We start from the raw sequence: 20,079 nt of genomic DNA, 5'->3' as shown, positions 1-20,079 counted from the left end.
GACATGAATATCTCAACCACCTATCGGACCATGGGGCAGACCTTACTACCATCGGGCCCACAAGAGTTGTTTAAAAGCTGGGAGACTACACTGCAGGAAACAGGGGTAGGGGAATTGATTTTTTCTGGGTGGAATGAAATGCATAAACATGTACTGTAAGTAATGAAAGATGGAGGGATACTCACTTCCGAATGATGCACAGAGCCATATTGGGCTTCAATCTACCGGTTACACAAACACACAAGGAAAGGCGACAGGCTTGCCCAAAATGTGATACCTCCAGGACAGACATGTTTCGCGGTATATGGGAATGCGATCTCGTACACACTCAGTGGGAGGAGGTTAAGAACTGGGCGGGTGGTTTGATGAACATACACCTTCCACTAGACAAAATGTTATGGATTTTCCATAAGAGCACTGATTTAAGGTTGACCAAGTCAAATACTCAGCTATTGCATACGGTTGCAATCTTGTACAAAAGACTTATTTTAAGGCAATGGTTGGATGGAAGCGCACCGGGTCTCCGTCAGCTGATGGTGGAACTAAAGAGGGTAATGACTCTAGAGAAAATAGAAGCAGAGAGCGACAAAGACACTAAGATGACAAAATTTTTCTCAAAATGGAAAGATTTTATTTTACAACTCTCCAGAGATGATATTCATGTCCTGGTTTCACCCTTCCGGAACACATCCTGGTACAACCTAGAGGATCTGCAGTGCATGCTGGGAGGCTTGAGATTAGGGGTAGATTCATGGTCTTGAACCAAGGGGCAGGAAAGTAGAGGGAGAACCTGTCGCGATGTGTAAAGTTAATTTATGATTCAGAAAGCATCACAGGAATAAATTAGAGGGATGGGGGGAAGAGGTGGGAGTTACACTGTTGTGATATTTGGCAATTTCTATCAGCGATTCTGTAATGTGCATATTAAGCGGGTATTTGTAATGCCACTTTTGAGATGCACCACTAATGTTTGACTTTTGTACTTGTATGTTTTTGAAAACTCAATAAAAAGGATTTATAAAAAAAAAAATGGAGCCAAATATTCCTGCAGTTAGAAGGTGATTTGCTGGGCTTCCATCAAGCAGCTGCTGAACATTGATCTGGCCAATGGACCGCTGATATTGACCTGGCCGATGGACCGCTGAATACTGACCTGGCTGGTGGACCGCTGAATATTGACCTGGCTGACAGATCACTGAATATTGACCTGGCCGGTGGATCCCTGAATGTAGACTTGGCCGATGGACCGCTGAATACTGACCTGGCCGGTGAACACTGAATATTGAACTGGCCGATGGACCACTGAATACTGACCCGGCCGGTGGACTGCTGAATATCGACCTGTCCAATTGTCCAGGTCCTACACTTTGATTCATTCATCTCTACCTGTCACTCATACTAATCTGCTTTTTGTGCAGCAAAACTGGCACAACGATTTAGAGTTTGCAGCGCCCATGAACGGTACTACAAGCCTTCTACCATACATGTGATTGAGGGACCACGTGTGATGCCAATTACAGGCACTATACAATGAAAGCCACTGTGTTCATTTTGGTACTCCATATTAGGAGATCACTAGAGACAACTATCTGTCATGATCTGAAGTGATCTGACAGTTTTAAATGCACTGTGTGAACTTTTTTTCCTTTTGGCAAGTTGCCAAGGTGACTTGACTGTCCCCGGTGGTGGTTAGTGGTATCACACCTTAGGTTTCAGTTAATGTGCACGTAATTAGGAATCAGGTGTGGGGCTCTATAAAGGAGTCTCAGGGTGTGCAATCACTGCTGGTGATACTGATTCATTTATTCTGAGTTTGTGAGAGCCTGGTGAAAGGATGGAGCTGAGGAGGAGTCCTGCGCAGCTTAGCCAGGGGGGACGTGTGTCAGCGATGGTGTCTGGACGAAGGGCTGGCATGGCGTGGTGGAGTCGCAGTGAAGGTGTCAGCGGGAAGTGTCTGCATGGTCTGGTGGAGTGGCTACTATGGAGAGTGGCACTCACCATGTGGGACTTGGCTGCTGGTGGAGGGCTCTGTTGCAGGAGCATAAGCACAGAGCATAAAGCTAAGTGGTGTCCCCCTGTATTGTCTCTTTCCCTCATGTGTGTTATTAGTGCAGTGGTGGGATTAGTTTCCGCACCGTCCTATTCCCTAGTGAGGGTTTAGGGTCAGGGCGAGCTAGGGCGTTGAGGTACGCGTGCGGCGCCCGGTGCGAAACCGGCATAGGGAACGTTAGGAGTGCAGGGACACTGGCTCAGGGGAGCTCAGGAGGTCTCCAATTCCCTCTTCCCTATCGCAGGGCCCACCACTGTTAATGTTTCCCAGGTCCCCCTTATTATTTAAATTCGTCGTACTGGAGGCGGGGTTTCCAGAATGTTTATTAACGTGTAATACCTAAATTCGCCAGGTGGAGGCGGTGTATCCATCTGCACGTATTATTATTTAAATTCGCCCCACTGGAGGCGCTGTTTCCAGGGTCACGTGTGTTATGGGTTCGCCTTGCGGTAACACCTGCGCCCAGACACACAGTGACCATGACACTATCATTGAATACCTGACTGCTCTCTAATGCCTACAGCCAGCCTAAAGCGCCCAAAACATTTTGGATAGGTTTTGACTGTCAGCTCTCCTATACACAGGAACGCTCATTCTGCTGATTGCTCCTGTGTTCTCTGTGAGATAGTTGCTGCCAGACATGTCTGGTGGCGCCTTATCTTCCCGAAAACATAAATGTCAGTCTGAAATCTGACATGACAGATCCTTATCTTCCCCGGCATCATCTTTTGGAGTCCCACATACACATTAGACTGTTATCGGTTGAACCCGTTGATATCAGGAGTTTCAGCTGACTTTATTATAATGGGGATCTTTACATTAGATGGTGTTAGGGTTGCGGATCGAACTAAATATAAAATATAACAAAGTGCGATCGCAACACGGGGTCCACCGTGCAGAGATGGAAAACTGCTGCTCAGTAATGGCGGAGCACTATATGAACACCGGCGGGTTAACCACTGACTCGATGTGTACAGGGACGAACTCTGTTACCTCACAGAGCCGAGAAACAAATGCCGGAGCCTGTTAACTTCACAGGACCCGGCAGAGGGAGTGCTGCTAAACGGTCACAGGACTCTGCCTCAGAAACAAGGGATGGATTCCCTCTAGACCATCAGTGCTCGGCGCCATTGCTGCGGTGCCAGCAAGAAGGTAATATATGTAAACAGGTAGCGAGCAAGTGTGGCATGCGCCACCAATCACCCAGGGTTGGGCTAACCAGCGCACAACTTGCACAAGGCGCTGCACTGGCGGGTGCTGTGACTTGGCGCGGTACGGTAGTGCCACGTACAGGACGACACCACGGGACACTAGTGTGTGTAGGAGCACGGTGGCGAGAGCATAGCCACCAGTTGGCGCTGATTCTAACTCTAAACGCTATAACAAGCACAACCAGAGGGAGGGAGTCATAAGGAGTCAGTCACCAGTCTCATGCATCCATCATCAAACATTCCACCGACCATATGAGTCTATACTAACTCATGACCGAGCGGCCATGCAAGCCTTTTATAGCAGCGTCCTTCCGGGACCTTCCTGATGGTCCAATCGGAGCTGCTTGAGGACCTGAGCATGTGACTTCTGACCTCCAATGAGAGGTCGTCCCACAGGCATGCTCAGTAGGCTGCAAAAAGGATTTAGCCTCTGGAGCTGCTTGCTGCTGACTAGTGCGAATTGTTAAAGCTGAACCAGTGGTGGCAGCAGCAACCAACCTGACAGCACTACTTTGAGCAAGGCGACGGGATCGACGTCTTTGCTGAAGCAGACTCCTCTGCGGACCGGACTGAATGGGAGACCGCAGAAGGCAAGGCTCGGGATTCCTCCTGTGCAGAGGCAGGAACCCGTCACCTAACAGAGGGTCCCTCTACACCACACCATTGTCTGTATATATTGCTTTGGTTTTATACTCATATGTAATTATGCGTGATACTGAGGCTACATTCAGACTTGAACCGAGAATCCTAATAGTTCTTTTATCATGTCTGAGTTGTAAACATGGCTCTGAATGGTAGAGGGGCCCGGTTACAGGCTTAGCACTGAGATCACGAGCCTGAAAACAATCTTTGATTTCTAGGGAATACATCGTATTTTTGTGTTCGAGAGCTGGTATTTAGTAGATTCCTTTTACTAGTCAATGGCACAAATAGTTTGTGTACAGTATGTCCATCAGCTTGGCTTTCTTCGATTTCTGGGTCCCTGGGAGTACTGAAAGCCTATTATTGTTGGCCCCCTACATCTGTGTGTCTTGGCTCCGGCCCGATCATGGGTCAGCAGCTCGCTTGGCTTGTAAACATATTACATAGTGGTGAGAACATAAGGGTCAGCGCAGTTCGCTATAAATCCATGTGATGTACAAGCTGTTTACATATATTATGATGGAATCTGCAATCTCCAGATCTACATACTGCAAAGAGGACCCATAATAATAATAAATGCCCCTCTCCTGGCTATCACAATGAGACTAATCCATTGTAAGAACAGGAAAAAAATGAATTTGCTGCCAAGTCATCCTTAAAAGAGGTGTAACCTCATAATTTCCCCATCACTTTTTGCTGACTTTACTCTAATCTGAATGGTCGAAACGAGGAGCGTAGGAAATTGAGCTGTGCCATCTATATCTATGGGCGTGTCGATTGCTCCTTATTGAGGGATTTGGCAAAGGTATAAGTGCAACAATTGCCCATGCAAGGTTCACAAATTGGTATATATGTTAACTGATGACTGGAAGGATTTTTGGAAAAAGTTGGGTTTAAACCTAAACATTGTCCAAACATGCATATTTTGTCAGGACCATGTGAATGGAGGTGTCCCAGCTGTTCACTAGAGATGAGCGAACATCGTCAGCTCCCTCCTTATTTGTCAAGCTATAGCGCTTACCTAAGAAGCTGCATCAGGAACCCGGATATCTGGAGTGCTTCCGATGATCAGCTGTTCGGATCCGTAGCTGTATGTGTCAAGGCTTTGTGACAGTCACAACATATGCATGAAGAGCCTGTGTGTTGTGACTGTCAGACAGCCACGACACATGCAGCTGTGGAGCGGAACAGCTGATCATCGGGCGCGCTCCAGGTATGCGGGTTCCCGATGTAGCTTCTTCGGTAAGCGCTATAGCTTGCTGAATAAGGAGGGAGCCGACGATGATCGCTCATCTCTACTCTTCACCCACAAATCATTAGATTTCAACGTTTTCAAATTTTTGTTCTTATGGAAGATAAGACTCTGGCAGTGACTTATTCTCCTTTTCACATTGTGAACACGTGCATGCTTGGCCAATTGTATATGTGACTGGGGGGTGAGGAGGAGGAGGAGCATTTAGCGAACAGCTATATAGCACCCCCATATATGTTAGATGACATTTGTCATCTTGGTTTCCATGACTGCACCATACACATTGTACAAATATCTTTCAGATGAGCCACATATTTTCTATGTATAGCAAACAAAAATGTTCGATTATCGGTGGGATGGATTAAGTGGAATAACAGATCTTTCGCTTTCCAAAATATCAACACATGCAAATTGTCATTGATGATAGTTGTATGAAAATGTCAGACCAGCCTAATCCTTCCTTTGGACGACTAAGAACGTTAGTCGATGGCTTGACATCTGAAGGACCAAAATAATGAATGATTGATTTGGATGAACTCTTCCATTTGGTCCAACTTTGGTCTAAGGTATATGTGGGCCTTAAGGTACTTGGCCACCTTTGACTCGCTACACTTGGCCAGTTCTTCCCTGATTAGAGCTTTTATTCTTCGCTTACTATTGTTTGTGATAGAGCGTATAATTGATTGCAGATCTGAGGGTCAGATGCCGACGCCAACCAAAACGGATACAAGTATACCTGAAGATGTCGATCCAACTCAATAGACTTTAGTGATGACCATAAGTAGGTTTATGGTTGAGTGAATGATTGTGTGACTGTGATCGTTTTGCCAAAGCACCCATAGCCATAGTGGCCATTCAGTCAACCACCCTGACCATGTATATTCAATTACATCATGCAATGATTTTAGGAATCTTCTTTCAAGGAAAGATTGTTTAACGTATGTAATGAATAAAAAGTTCTAACATGGCCAAATTAGTTCTCTATCACATACTGTGATTCAGTCTGAAAGGTCGTGCAACTTTAAAATCCTGTTTACACAGGCAGACTGAGCAAAACAATGCGTAAGGAACGATCTGTAATACATTATTTAGTGCACACAAGCAGCCATTGTTCTCAGCAGCACGAGTCTTGTTTACACAGGACGATATGCTGCCAACAAGTATGATTTTTAAGCATGGTTAAAAATCATTTCACCCAACGAACGTGCGTTTTGATCATTCATCGGGTGATCGCCAGCCTGTTTTACACTGCCGTATTATCGTAAAGTTTAGGAACACTTGTTTCACAATAATCTTTCAGTGTATATGCAGCTTTACATTATGCAGACGTTCAACAGTTTAATTGTTAAACAGTTGTAAGCCTGCGGTATATACCATCACTACGCGGTTATGTCAGCCTCTGCCCGCCTCTTTGTGTACATGGGGCAGAGCTTGGGTTTCAAGTAAATTATTACAATAGAAAGACAACAGATGATGTCGTGATATTAGGAACCAGGCTCTGCTGCCTCCATACATGTACAATGAGGAAGCTGAAGATTGCCCCACTGTCTTATCTATGATAGTTCCCCCAGTATATGTGCCACCTCCCTCACATTCAGTAACTCTTTATTAGGTGGTTTATCAATTTCTCCCAGCTCTTCCACCGCACAACAGCCATTTACTATTCATCCCAGTTGGTGGTGGCATTTACTGGTTTCCACTGTAAACCATCAGACAATGTAGACAGGATATGGAAGCGATGAACTCTGCAAAGCATATGCTACATGAGAGTGGAAAATGCACCCACCCAAGAGACACGAGTGTGAAAGTGCACACACCTGCATGTGATGAATGAAACCAATTATCTCTAAGGCTGCGTTCAGATGATCATGTGTTTTCACGGGCTAGGCACATCTGCAAATTGTGGAAGTGACTGGAGCCGTACGCAGCGTTGTGCGCTCATCCGAACGGGTATAAGAGCTATCTGCTACTCTGACGAGTGCATGCCTCAACTTTTTCGATGATGGCCTGTGTGTGAACTTATCTTTGGTCAGTGTGCTTTCTGCATGTAGACGATCAAAAAAATTGCAGCATGCGCTAGTCTCATCCATTTTGCTACCAAGACACTGCTTTTTTTTGTCCGATAGCCCCTGCATCCATCTGTGCTCCAAAGAGACCCAGTAGCGTCTCACGTAGCCTAAGGCTCGGTTCGCACATTATTCTGCCCAAATCCATGTTCATTGGCAACATGATTCTGCAGATAAATCAGGGTTGCTGGCCAACCCCTTGGGGCAAAGATTCGGCCAAATGCAGCAGCCGCAGCATGAAAACCCAACCTAATATTGGGCTTTTCAAACCTACTCAGCAGACACTAGGTCTTGGTGTCCAAGGCAGGGTTTCAGAAAGTTCCCCTTCGGTCCCTAAGACCCACGCAGAGATGTCAACTGAACCATCAATTGGCCAACAGCAATCTCGTTGGACTCCGCCATACACAGGGATGGTTGGCTCTCTATGAGAGAGCCGCTGCCAGACCCCTCTGGGAGCAACTTATTCCCCCCTGCTGCACACAAGTATCGGCCAGTGGAGGCCCCTATAAGTATAAGACCGTCGTCCAATCCCACCAATATCGCCGTCTTTGACCGACTTTAGTTTGTCCATTCAACCGATTACAAACCCATAAACAATGAATCACTTACCTCTTATCACCCCAAAGGGCTCATTGTATTACTCTTGCTCATAAAGTGTCTGACTTCTGTAGCATAGGGTGGGTGCAGGGGTAAAGTTAACACCTAGACACTGTTGCAAAGGACTCTTCTGTACCTAAGACACCAGTATTTTAATGGGAATTTTTAACCAGTTTTTCGCTCCCCTAACTGAGAGCAGCATGATGTAGAGGCAGAGATCCTGATTCCAGTGATTTGTCACTTACTGGGCTGCTTGCTGCAGTTTTGATCAAATATCAGTTTTATCTGCTGCAGATCTAGCATTTCACTGAATGCTTAGCTTTGCATAACCCCGTCCACACCACTTCTTGACAGCTTTATGCCTATGCATAGTGTACACAGAAATCTGTCAATCAGTGGTGGGGGCGGGGTTATATGAAGCTAACAAACAGGCAATCCCTGCATGTGTTGTGACTGTCTATCAGCTGTGAGACATGCAGCTGTGGGGACTCTTAGATATTTTTCAAGCGTGCTGAAAACACTCGTTTAGCACACGAGCATGCTCAGATAACACCTTATTTGAGCATGTTCGCTCTTCACTGCTGACAGCATGAAATGGGAAGGAGTTTTCTTCAGTAAACGTCTGCTGGATACCTATGTAATTAATAGATTTACCTGTTGAATTCTTGTTAATTAGGATTTTGTAGCCCAAGCTTAGACTTTCTTTGGGGTGTATTCATTTTTTTAATGAATGTGTTGGGAAAATGTCTTTTTCTTGACGTCCAAAATAACAAATCTTATTTGCAATCAATGACCCACATTTGAAAAAGAAAAAAAGGTTTTCTGCCAAATCTGTTAGGGTGTACTCTTTCTTACTGATCGCTGCATATACTATTAGTATTCCAACTAATTTTTTGCATATGGAAGTGCGGCCGGCCTGTGAGTAATCTATCTAGTTGTGACTCCACTATTTGATCACACCCTGGACTAATATTTGAGTTGGGCTGAATCGCAGCTGCCGGCTTGTCCTGCTCTGGGGACATAATAATAAGGATATAACAGGACGTCCTGCTGTTTTTTCATCCACCTGTTGTGGATTTTTCTGCACAGAGGTTATAGTGGGTAGATTGCAGACATGACTTACATGCTGATCTTTGTCTATCACATCACCCCGGTGGCTAGTCCTCATTCCTAGTCACTCAGGTTCATCACTGTTTACATAGAAAACAGGTCTGTCAAGGTCAACTTTGTTCCAACTAAGTTTAATCTGTACTTTCGTGGAAATAACAAAAATATTCCGCCCTGGGGGCCATTATAATCGATTTTGCTTCGCACAAAAAACTGCGTGCACTATAATACAGCACCGTGACTGCGTAAGTTTCAGCAGCAATAGTCCATGGCAGATTTGGTTGTCAAAATTAATGCTTTTTTAAGCAGAGTGAATAAGATTTGGGAATATCACTTTACCAGTACTGGTACATTGAGGATTTCCTACCAGCAAACTCTAGACTGAAAATCCGCAGCCCTAAAATATCCAACCTTTTTTTTTAATTAATTTATTGTTCTTTCCATTGATTCTTCTCATGGTAAGGCATTCCTATAGTGTCTACTCCGCTATGCTCATGCATGCCTGGAATGGCTGAGCGTACATGTGTTTTTCAAGGGGAGAAGGCAAGATCCTACTGCTGGAACACCTCTGCTGTCAGGCTTTGGACGCTCCTTATATACCATGAGGGCGAAGGATCAGGTGTATCTAACATGTGTTATTCCATTTTTTTTCCAACCTTTGTTTCCTAGAGAACTGGGATCATATTAGATGGGACACCAAAATTGGCTAATGTATATGGGCACCAGGTGGATCAGCCAATGTCTGTCCATATGATCTCACACTCCTAAATGTTTAGGTAATTACCTACAAAAATTGAGTCGTATATTTCCCAGTTCTTGCTTTTGCTGCCAGGTCTGTATATACATGACTAATCCCTCAGTACTAATCTTCACCATTACATAAATGCACAGTGGCAAGGCGCTCATTAAACCCAATGATATAATCGAATTAATGTATGATTCAATGCAGTGACGGGTTCGGTCTTTCATGTGCGACTGGTCTGGAGGACAGGGTATGTGGTAGAACAAGCCTCGCTCTGTGTTCAGAGTAAATCCCGTTTCTAATCGTTCTTAGGGACTGGATATTTGGCTGTTTGTGCTGAGCTGTGAGATTAGGACACTGGTCACAGAGGTGTGTTATGCGCACTAGGACATGGGGGGTTCTGGATAAAGCTACAACCTCTTATGTATAGGATATGTAAAGTCTAGCTGTATTGCATACAGACTTAACGCCAAGATGTCCCACGGACCTACCAAAGCAAACTTATGTCACCTTATAATCCTATGTAGAAGCACAGGCGTCCAGGTGACATACGGATGTAATACATTCATGTAAAACTGGTCTAAGGGTCCGTGTACATGACAAAGCTTCATTTATTTATCATGTACAATGACCATGAAGACCCATTGGCATTGCCTCCACAATATGACATACGGTGGAACAATATATTCTTATGAATTCTATAACAAGTGCAAACAAAACCCCTAAAACTTAGAGCAATACATACAAATGTAGAGGCAATTGCGGTCTATGGACCCTTCATTCGAAATTTAGACTAAGTACAATGCCACAGTCAATCTGTCCTCAAGTGTCTATGGTAAAGGTGACTATAGATTCAAAGATCTAGCCATGATCTAACTACCAAGATCAGCTCTGCATGAGGAAGGATTATCTACGGCGGTCTGTGATTATCCGGATGTTAAAAATGCCCCTCCAGGCCAGTTCTCTTCATTTAGTTGCCCCCAGACTCCAATGCCACCTTAGCCCAGCCGCCCACAGTGCCACCCTAGCTCAGACACCCCCAGTGCCACCCTAGGTCAGATGCCCCCATTGCCACCCTAGCTCAGATGCGACCCAGTTCTACCGTAGCTCAGATGCCCCCGGTGCCACCCTAGCACAGACACCCCCGGTGTCACCCTAACACAGACACCCCCAGTGTCACCCTAGCACAGACACCCCCAGTGCCACCCTAGCACAGACACCCCCAGTGCTACCCTAGCTCAGACCCCCCCGGTGCTACCCTAGCTCAGACTCCCCCGGTGCCACCCTAGCTCAGACGCCCCCAATATCACCCTAGCTCAGACGCCTCCGGTGCCACCGTCGCACCCAGACCCCGGTTCCACATTATCTAGCCATCTGTGTATCGTGTCACTTCTGCACATAGTAAGCTGCAGAACCACTCTTGACAAAAACTAATTTAGAGTGCTTAATGCTGAACGTTTCCATGAGGAAGTGGATCATATGATGAGCCAAGTACCTGCTGACAGGATGAAAAAACTATGTGCAAAGTCAGTCACTGTGACCAATCTCTATATTCTTAGTGTATGCCCTCAAACAACCTTGGGCTTTAATTTGCCCTCACATATAAGACACCTATAGACCAGAAGTTGTTCACATTTTCCACCTTGATGTAATGCAGTGGTCCCCAACCTTTTTTGCACCAGGGACCGGCTTCAAGCAAGACCATTCTTCCATGGCCCGGCAGGGCGGGGATGGAGGTGTGGCAGGAGAGGGGCTTTGGACATAAGGGGGCGGGGCTATGGACGGGGTTGTAGTTTAGTAGTGCATACTTATCATTTAATTATAACATTTATAATGTGAATGTGACTCAACTCACCAAAAGTTTAGAATGAGTGGGAGCAGCGGGCTTGTTTCCCTGTATTAGTGGGAGCACTGGGCTTGTTTTCCTGCAACAAGACGGTCCCATCTAGGGGTGATGGGAGACAGCGACACCATTGTATGAATGGCTCCGCTCCCACCCTTGTATGCATGGCTCCGCTCCCACCCTTATATGCATGGCTCCGCTCCCACCCTTGTATGCATGGTTCTGCTCCCACCCTTGTATGCATGGCTCCGCTCCCACCCTTGCATGCATGGCTCCACTACCTCCCTTGTATACATGGCTCCGCTCCCACCCTTGTATGCATGGTTCCGCTCCCACCCTTGTATGCATGGCTCCGCTCCCACCCTTGTATACATGGCTCCGCTTCCACCCTTGTATACATGGCTCCGCTTCCACCCTTGTATAAATGGCTCCGCTCCCACCCTTGTATGCATGGCTCTGCACCCAACCTTGTATGCATGGCTCTGCTCCCACCCTTGTATGCATGGCTTGGCTCCCCTGTCCTCCCCCATCATACTTGCCCTCACACCATTGCTGAACTTCCCTGCATCTCTATCCTGGCGCGTCAGCTTCTTCCTGTGCGGAGCAGTCACGTAGTACTGCTCATTAAGATCATGAATATGGATGCCTCGCCTATGGGAGTGGAGTCGCGTCCATATTCATGACCTTAATGAGCGGTACTACGTGACCGCTCAGCACTCGATGAAGCTTCCGCGCCCGACAGGGATGCAGAAATTGAGGGTGAATATCGATGTCTTCTGGAAGCCAGCGGTTGCAGCTGTCACTACAGTGCTACAGCCGCCGGCTCTCCTTGTGTCCAGCATTCTGAGCCGTGGCTCCGCGGACCGACAACAGAACTGCAACGGCCCGGTCCTGGGCCGCGGACCGGTGGTTGGGGACCCCTGATGTAATGGATGCTTTCCCAGGCTGTATATTACAGGAGGTGGTGTACGTGGCCTCATCTGCAGCTAATGCTGGTGTAGAGTGTACGCAGCCTAATGACTGATCCATTTCTTGCTCTTTCTTTCCAGGTTATGGGTACACCACTCCACTCACAGACGGCGGGAAGGCGTTCTGCATCTTCTATGCTCTGATTGGCGTCCCCTTCACGATGCTGGTGCTCAGTGCGGCCGTCCAGCGCCTCATGTCCACATTTACCTACCGGCCCATCCTCTACTTCCAGCTTCACAGAGGCTTCGACCGTAAGACGGTCATGAGGGTTCATTTTGTCATCTTGGCTTTGGCAGTGCTGATTCTGTTCCTGGTGGTGCCATCCGCCATATTTAGCTCCATAGAAAATACCTGGAGTTTCCTGGACGCCTTTTACTTTTGTTTCATCTCACTTTGCACAATTGGGCTCGGAGACTACGTCCCCGGGGAGCAGGACAACCAGTGGCTCCGGCAGCTGTACAAAGTGTCTGTAGCTTGTAAGTATTGGTAGTTAAAGGTTACCCTTTAGGCAACTTAAATGTGCTGCCCCAAATCAGCATGGAGCAACTTTACTAATGGCTTTCACTAAAAAGCTTGTACCGTTTTGTGTCCGCAGCGCCTATGCAAAACTGGTGTTAGTCTAAAGTGTATGACTCTCCCCAGACAGATGACATTGGGGGAGAGATCGATCCAGTGTGTCTGATTTCAAAGTCCGATAGCGAGTGGTGGAGCGAGTTCTCCTTTGTGTGTAGAGTCGGCAAACAATGGCTCAGCCAACAGCTATCTATTGTGTGTATACAGCCCTCTTATTAGTCTTTTCCTTTGTTCCTACAGTTTATCCTGACCTGATTTACTTGGGTCATTCAGGTGGGAGACAAAGTAAACTGTGACTCCGGTGTCCAGTGTTTATCAGTAGTTACAGTATATGGTGTATAAAGCCCATCTGGACTAACCGGAAGTCTGTATGGTCATATGTAAGGAATACCCTGCGGGCACTTTACCCTCAAGGCCCCAAACACATTGGAGAAAACTAGGCCTAACCCACCCAACTATCCCCCGACAGATAATATTGGGGGACGGAAGCACAAACGCGTATGGAGGGATCAGGAGAGGTAAGTCCTGACCACCGTCTCTCCCACATCCTCCATACACAGGAACCCTCTGCTCAGCCGTATATGTATGGGGGAGCCGGGAGAGACAACTGTCTGCTGAATGAGCATTTGGGCGGCAGCTACCTCTGTATGGCCCACTCTATAAGCAAATGGGACAGGTACGTCATGTGTGATGGTAAGGGGTGGGGAACTGCAATTTGGTAGCTCCATTAGATTGCCCAAAATAATCCAACTTTGCTATACCCAGCAACTTGGAGGTGCCTCGAGTTTCTCTCAACAGCAGATGTTGGGGAAAGAAAGGATTGGGAATATTGGTTTTCAAGTCCCAAATAGTGTAAGTGAAGAAGATGGTGAAAAAAATCTTTATTATCTCCTAGCAATCAATAAAAATCAGGTGGGGAAGAGTACCGGCCTGTATAGGTGTCAGTAGACACGAAACAGCCATAGCCTGCCTGTGTTTGCCTGTCCTACCCCAACTGATTTGATTTTTATTGCTTGCTATGAGATAATAAAGAAGATTTTTTTTCACTGTCAGCCTCACTTTTACTATTTGGGGCTTTGTGACTTTTGTATAATGACAAAGCACCACTGATTATTACAGCATGGCTATGTGCATGGAGAACATCTGAGTATATCAATGTTCATTTATGGGACGGAGAAGCTAGGTTTCCTTTTCAACATGTCTGATTCTTTGTTCCCATGGATTACCCGCTTCTGTTAGAAGTGTCTGGTAGTGGATTACTCCCAGTGACATAACTTGATTATTATGAGCCCCCATGCAAACTTTGACCAAGTTTTTCAGATCATCCAGCGACAGACAACTTACCTATACAGAAGGCCCAACCCAAAGTAATTACCCCCGGCCCCAGCTGTAGATACTGCTGAAACCTTGCCTTACGCCATTTACACAGACACAGGGCCGTGCAAGGAGCAAAGTAAGGGTGGAAAGTGCTATTGGCACAGGCTGCACTGCTTCTCATGAGACGGACGTATGAACTCTGTGAACAGCCGCTTCACTTATTTGCTGCTCTTGACTGCACATGTGGGGAGTGCTACTGGTTTTGTACGGCCATGTGGCAGCAAGGACCCTTCTGGGGACATGTCGCAGCAAGGACCCCTCCGAGGACATGTAGCAGAAAGGACCCCTCTGGAAACATGTGGCAGTAAGGACCCCTCTGGGGCCTTGTCACGATTACACCCCCTTCAACCATCTTCATTTAGCCATAGACTATTCCAATCTCTGTTTAAATAAACATGGTCTCTTGTCCCTTTCTTACTTGGCTTCTTCACCCCCAGTCATTTATTATTCGAGAAGATGTAATAATCTGCTCAAGTCTTTAACCTCTGTCCCTGTTTATCCATTAGACCTTACCTTACCTTGTCTTTTCCTCCACAGTCTATCTCTTACTCGGTCTTATGGCCATGCTCCTCGTCCTCCAGACTTTCCACAAGGCCGCGGACCTCCATGGACTCACTGATCTCTTCTACCTCCCCCATCTCCATGACCAAGAAGACCAAGATCCCATTCTGGAGACCTCAAACTCCAGTCTGAGTAACAAAGAGCCTAAAAGACCACTGGCAACTGGGACCCAACCAAGCTATTCTTCCATCAACCGGTAACCCAGAACTGTGTTTTACCCGGCACCAAGGGTGCGAATGAAAGGGACACAACCCTGGTAATCACAGTAAAAATGTCTCATATCCCACGTAACGTCCTTCTGAACTCTTCCATGCAAGGCGATTATGAGACCACAAGTCATTATGTTATATTAGGTTTACATTAGAAGGGGATTTCTAGGATTTTATGAAAATGTCTTAATAGCGGACAATGTGGTAGTATAATAAAAATAGCCATAAACCATATTTAATTCGCCTCCTCTTTGAGGGTCTCTTTACATCATTCACTTGACCACTGCAGCTAATCACTGGCTGGTTTTTTGGTAGCATTTCTGCTGAGACCATTGACTGCCTGCAGCGGTCACGTCAATGATGCACTGGAGGAGACCACCAAAGTGTCGCCGAATTCAAAGCAGGACTAAGGGTTATTTTCTTACATCCTCACACTGCCTGACATGGGGCATAGTTATAAAATCCCTTCTAGAGTATTTGGATTATAGCTCCTATTGGACTGAACTTGACCTATTATGTGTGGATTATGTCCTAGTGTATTTTTTTTGCTTTTATATGTTCCACTTACAGTATGTTTTACACTACCACAATAATCTTACCAGGTCATTTCTCACCACCATACATATATATGTGCCATGACTGAAAACTAGACTAGATAGCTAAATGTATATTATTTTCTTGTTAATCTGCTAGGAAGTAATTGGGCAGACAGATCTATACCCCTGGCCTTTTCTACCATTCATTTGAATGGGGTCTGACGCACACGGCCATAGTATGGCTCTATACAAGCTCTGAGTTGTATAAATCCAAAATATTTCATCCATAGAAATCTCCCATTAAGGAGAAAATACCTCCGTAACCGAGATCCAAAATTGGATGGGTTGTCCTGTCAAAAATTGGGTATTCTCAACTTTCCTTGGTTTATGGTCTGGGCAGATGAGAGAATTAGTTCAGCTCCTTTATTATGGGCATTAATCCAACTCTTTTTTCAGAAGCCTGATCTATTAGCAAGCAGGGGAAAAATGGCTCTATATATAGAGCATCTCTCGCTTCAGAAGACCCTGACCATTAATTGTAGTGATTACTGTGCAATACCTTATTTCTCCTGCGGAGGCGCTGAAGGGAAATTGAATACAAAAGAAAGTGTCTAAACGGCTGGAAAAAAATGTCAGCGCTGATATATCTGCTGCATTTCCCCCTGTATATCCTTCCATCAAGTTATACTGGAAGAAGTTTAGTCAATAATATTAATAACTAGCACCTTCTTTTTTAAGTTTGTGATAAAAAGGGAAGATTTTATACTTTTTAGTTGCTTTTTAGCCTGTCTGAGTGTTGCTGTCAGAATGTCGACAGTAAATTATCGCTAAGTGGTGACATTCCAGAATGATCTATATCAGTGTTTTGCACAATTTTCGAGAAAAGTACCATAAATTTAGGTTGTCTGTATCCTGAGATGGTTTGTAAAATTTAGTAGGGGGTAATAGTTGTTTTATAGGTTCTTCTGGGCAATTACTTTGAAGGAAGTTTTATAAAAATGAGTCCAGAGAGCCAATCACATTGCTGCTTTTGTATTCTTGCCTGATTTAAGTAGTCAATAGATGTCGGTCAAATATTTAATTGGCAACAGCTATCTCTTCCTCCCACGTACACATGCACGCTCTTTTTGGCTGAGCATGCATGCATTCTCACTAGGGAGCGGGTAGTAAGCTGCTGCCAGACCCTTAGAACGGCTTCTTACACAGTTACATAGGTTGAAAAAAGACCTAAGTCCATCAAGTTCAACCTTTCTGCACTAATTATTTTGAAGACAAAAAGATTTGGGCATATTGATTCAATATGCCCAACCTTTTTTTTTTTGCTACTGAGTGTCCTCTCACCTTGTAATAAACATGGTCCGTTGGTCACGTGAAAAACATCGGGTTGGGCAAATTTTGATCTAATGTGTATGACCGCCTGTGGAAAATGTAGTGCTGATTAATTCCTACGGTCAACAGCATGCCTCCCAATACTTCAGTCCCCAAAAAAATCTGGTGATTTAACACTTCGGCATGTCAAAAAAAAATGAAATCTTCGTAAGCTGCAACTTCTTTTGGTCCCATTCTTGGGACGGGTCATGACTGCCTCCAAACACACAGCCCTTGAGTCTTATCGTCCTCAGTACTAATTTAAAACAGCAGTAAGTTTTTATATTTTTTGGAAGCTTCAGAAATAACGCCAGAAGTGATTTGAGTGCGATGGACCTAAAATGACAAGCAGTATCGCAAACAATATGGGAATTTTTTCCTTTGAAATTATTTGCCTTTGTTACCTCATTCGGTTACGTGGTCATCATCGCTATATATATCATCATGGCTGCTGGGTGTCTGCGGACAACGTGGTCAGATCCAGAGGGGGTGGGGAGCAGGCCTGTTTTATTTCCCGATGCATAGAAAATAAATCTATAGCTGGTAAGAGTTGGTCGAAATGATTCTCAGGACCCTGGTCCAGTAGCCCGTGGCCTCCAGTCAAGAGCCAAAGAATTTCCTCCTACCATCCGGCAGCCCCATATGTCACGGTCGCTAATGAGAAGAGACCTCCAAGGATACTGGCAGGTAGGAGCAGATCAGCAGGGCGCTGGATGAGTGACCGTAGACTTCCAACATGGCATCTTTTTGCTCAACTCTGATGGCTGGTGACTGACACATCCGGTGGCAAACCATTCAGGCCATTTTATTTCTGCTCCCTCTGGATACCGAATAACCAGCACTCACCCTCTAGTGTGACTGTAAGGTGGTAGTAGCATTAGGCCAGTTTTTCTTTCTCCGTTTTTTTTTTTGCCTTAATCGAAACTTGAGCCAAATGGACTCCATGAGCCGTAGCCATTTTCCACTTCTGGGCTTTACTGTCATCCAAACAGATGGCCCTGTCCATCCTATCAGTCTTCATCTGGGGGGTGGTCAGTAGCCCCTCTTCTGCTACCACACCCAGGAGGAATACAGGACCTCTGTATTTTTGCCACTTCCGCCAAGTGTTTTCCCGTTTTGCAATGGATGTATAATGTCACCTGTGACCATTCAGGTTACTGACCATCCATGTAATAGGAGGACAGAGTAAGAGCGTCTCTGTTTTCTGGCTCATGAAGGGGGTCCAAACTATGCACTAAAAGGGTACATGGACAGGGGTGGTCGTGTGGACTGGAGCTGCTCAGTAAGACTAGTATGTTTTTTAATTTGTATGTTGTAATGAATTGTGGACTGAAGCTGTTCATCAGATGATCTGTACCTGTTCATTAATTTATTGTATGCTTTATATCCAGGAGTATTGAACCCTTTATTTACCCTTCCCTGATGTCTATACAGTATGTTTGTCAAATAAATATTAGTTCATTTAATACTTTTTAAGTTGTTGTTTTCAGTGATCGGTGTCACTTTATATATGAAGGGGATGTGTTCCAAGCAAATATCACTCACATGGATTTTGCAGTTACATTCTTGTTATGGCGTCCTCTGCTGTACTTTTGATTCCTTCTCAGGACGTCCACCTAATGTGTCCAGCGCCGGTGGTCAAACATGCTGAGTAGCTCAGTTCTATCAGCTAGATCCTCCGGCGGCAGAATTATGTCATGCAGTATTGGGCATCTCTTCAGGATGGTTGGAAAGGGAATCGAAGGAGCACCAAGAGGCGCTATAAGTATTTAATAGCAATATCAGTTTTCGGGCTAGCGCTTCACAAGTACATGGCTGGAGCCTGTCATATCAGGAAAAGAAATAATACACCTATGTGTACAAAAGCTGGTCATTAAATAAATGGTCACATCATGATCCGAATTGTATTGAATAGTTATTAGTGATGAATGAACCTGCTCAGATAAGGTGTTATCCAAGAATGCTTGGGTGCTAAGTGCATGTCTTCAGCGTGCTTGAAAAATATGTTTTAGTCCCCGCGGCTGCACGTCTCGCAGCTGTTGTCAATTCCTTTATGTGTTGTAGCTGTCCAACAGACACGAGACACGCATCAGCAGGAACTCCCAACATATTATTCCAGCTCTCTAAAGACCACTCAGTTAGCACACGAGCATGCTCAGATAACACCTGATCCCAGCACATTCGCTCATCACTAATCTAATATATAAAGCTGAATGTGTGTGTGGGTATGTATGTGTGTATGTCCGGGATTGGCATCTGCAACGTCGCAGCTATAGACACAAAATTTTTCAGTCACACATCTGGACCCGAGAGCGTCATAGGCTATGTTGTGAGGCGAAATTTTAACCCCGAGCGTTCCAAATCACCAAACAATTTGGCCTATTATTCTTATCATTTCTATGGTGTTATCGTCCTTCTGTAAAGCTGGAAATAACACAATTTATTACCGTGCCAACTCAGACCACCCTCTGACACAGACTGCAGGGGGAGCCCAGTATCACACAGGATAGGATTAGATACACGACTTGGCAGTCAGTATCACACAGGATAGGATTAGATAAACAGCTCAGCAGTCCGTATCACACAGGAGAGGATTAGACACATGGCTCAGCAGTCAGTATCACACAGGATAGGATTGGATACACAGCTCAGCAGTCAGTATCACACAGGATAGGATTAGATACACAGCTCAGGAGTCAGTATCACACAGGATACGAATACATACACGGCTCAGCAAACAGTATCACACAGGATAGGATTAGATACACAGCTCAGCACACAGTATCACACAGAATAGTATTAGATACACGGCTCTGCAGTCAGTATCACACAGAATAGGATTAGATACACAGCTCTGCAGTCAGTATCACACAGGATAGGGTTAGATACACAGCTCTGCAGTCAGTATCACACAGGATAGGGTTAGATACACGGCTCTGCAGTCAGTATCACACAGGATAGGATTAGATACACTGC

At 45.4% G+C, this 20,079-nt stretch overlaps 1 protein-coding gene across 1 annotated transcript in view; it reads left to right on the top strand.

The window, feature by feature from the left end:
- LOC141052105 (potassium channel subfamily K member 6-like) overlaps positions 1–18,569 on the top strand; it is a 40,712-nt gene extending 22,143 nt beyond the window's left edge. The window contains exons 3-4 of the mRNA XM_073549328.1: positions 12,560–12,955; positions 14,967–18,569. Of these exons, the coding sequence (XP_073405429.1) occupies positions 12,560–12,955; positions 14,967–15,190 (620 nt within the window). The 3' untranslated portion in view covers positions 15,191–18,569. The remainder of the gene's footprint in view (positions 1–12,559; positions 12,956–14,966) is intronic.
- The last annotated feature ends 1,510 nt before the right edge of the window (positions 18,570–20,079 follow it).

Source organism: Dendrobates tinctorius, unplaced genomic scaffold, assembly GCF_039654945.1.
Source record: "Dendrobates tinctorius isolate UK_male_01 unplaced genomic scaffold, ASM3965494v1 ptg000158l, whole genome shotgun sequence".
NCBI classification, from domain to species: Eukaryota; Metazoa; Chordata; class Amphibia; order Anura; family Dendrobatidae; genus Dendrobates; species Dendrobates tinctorius.
The sequence above is the reverse complement of the archived record's forward strand: the minus strand, read 5'-3'. Positions and strand labels throughout refer to the sequence as shown.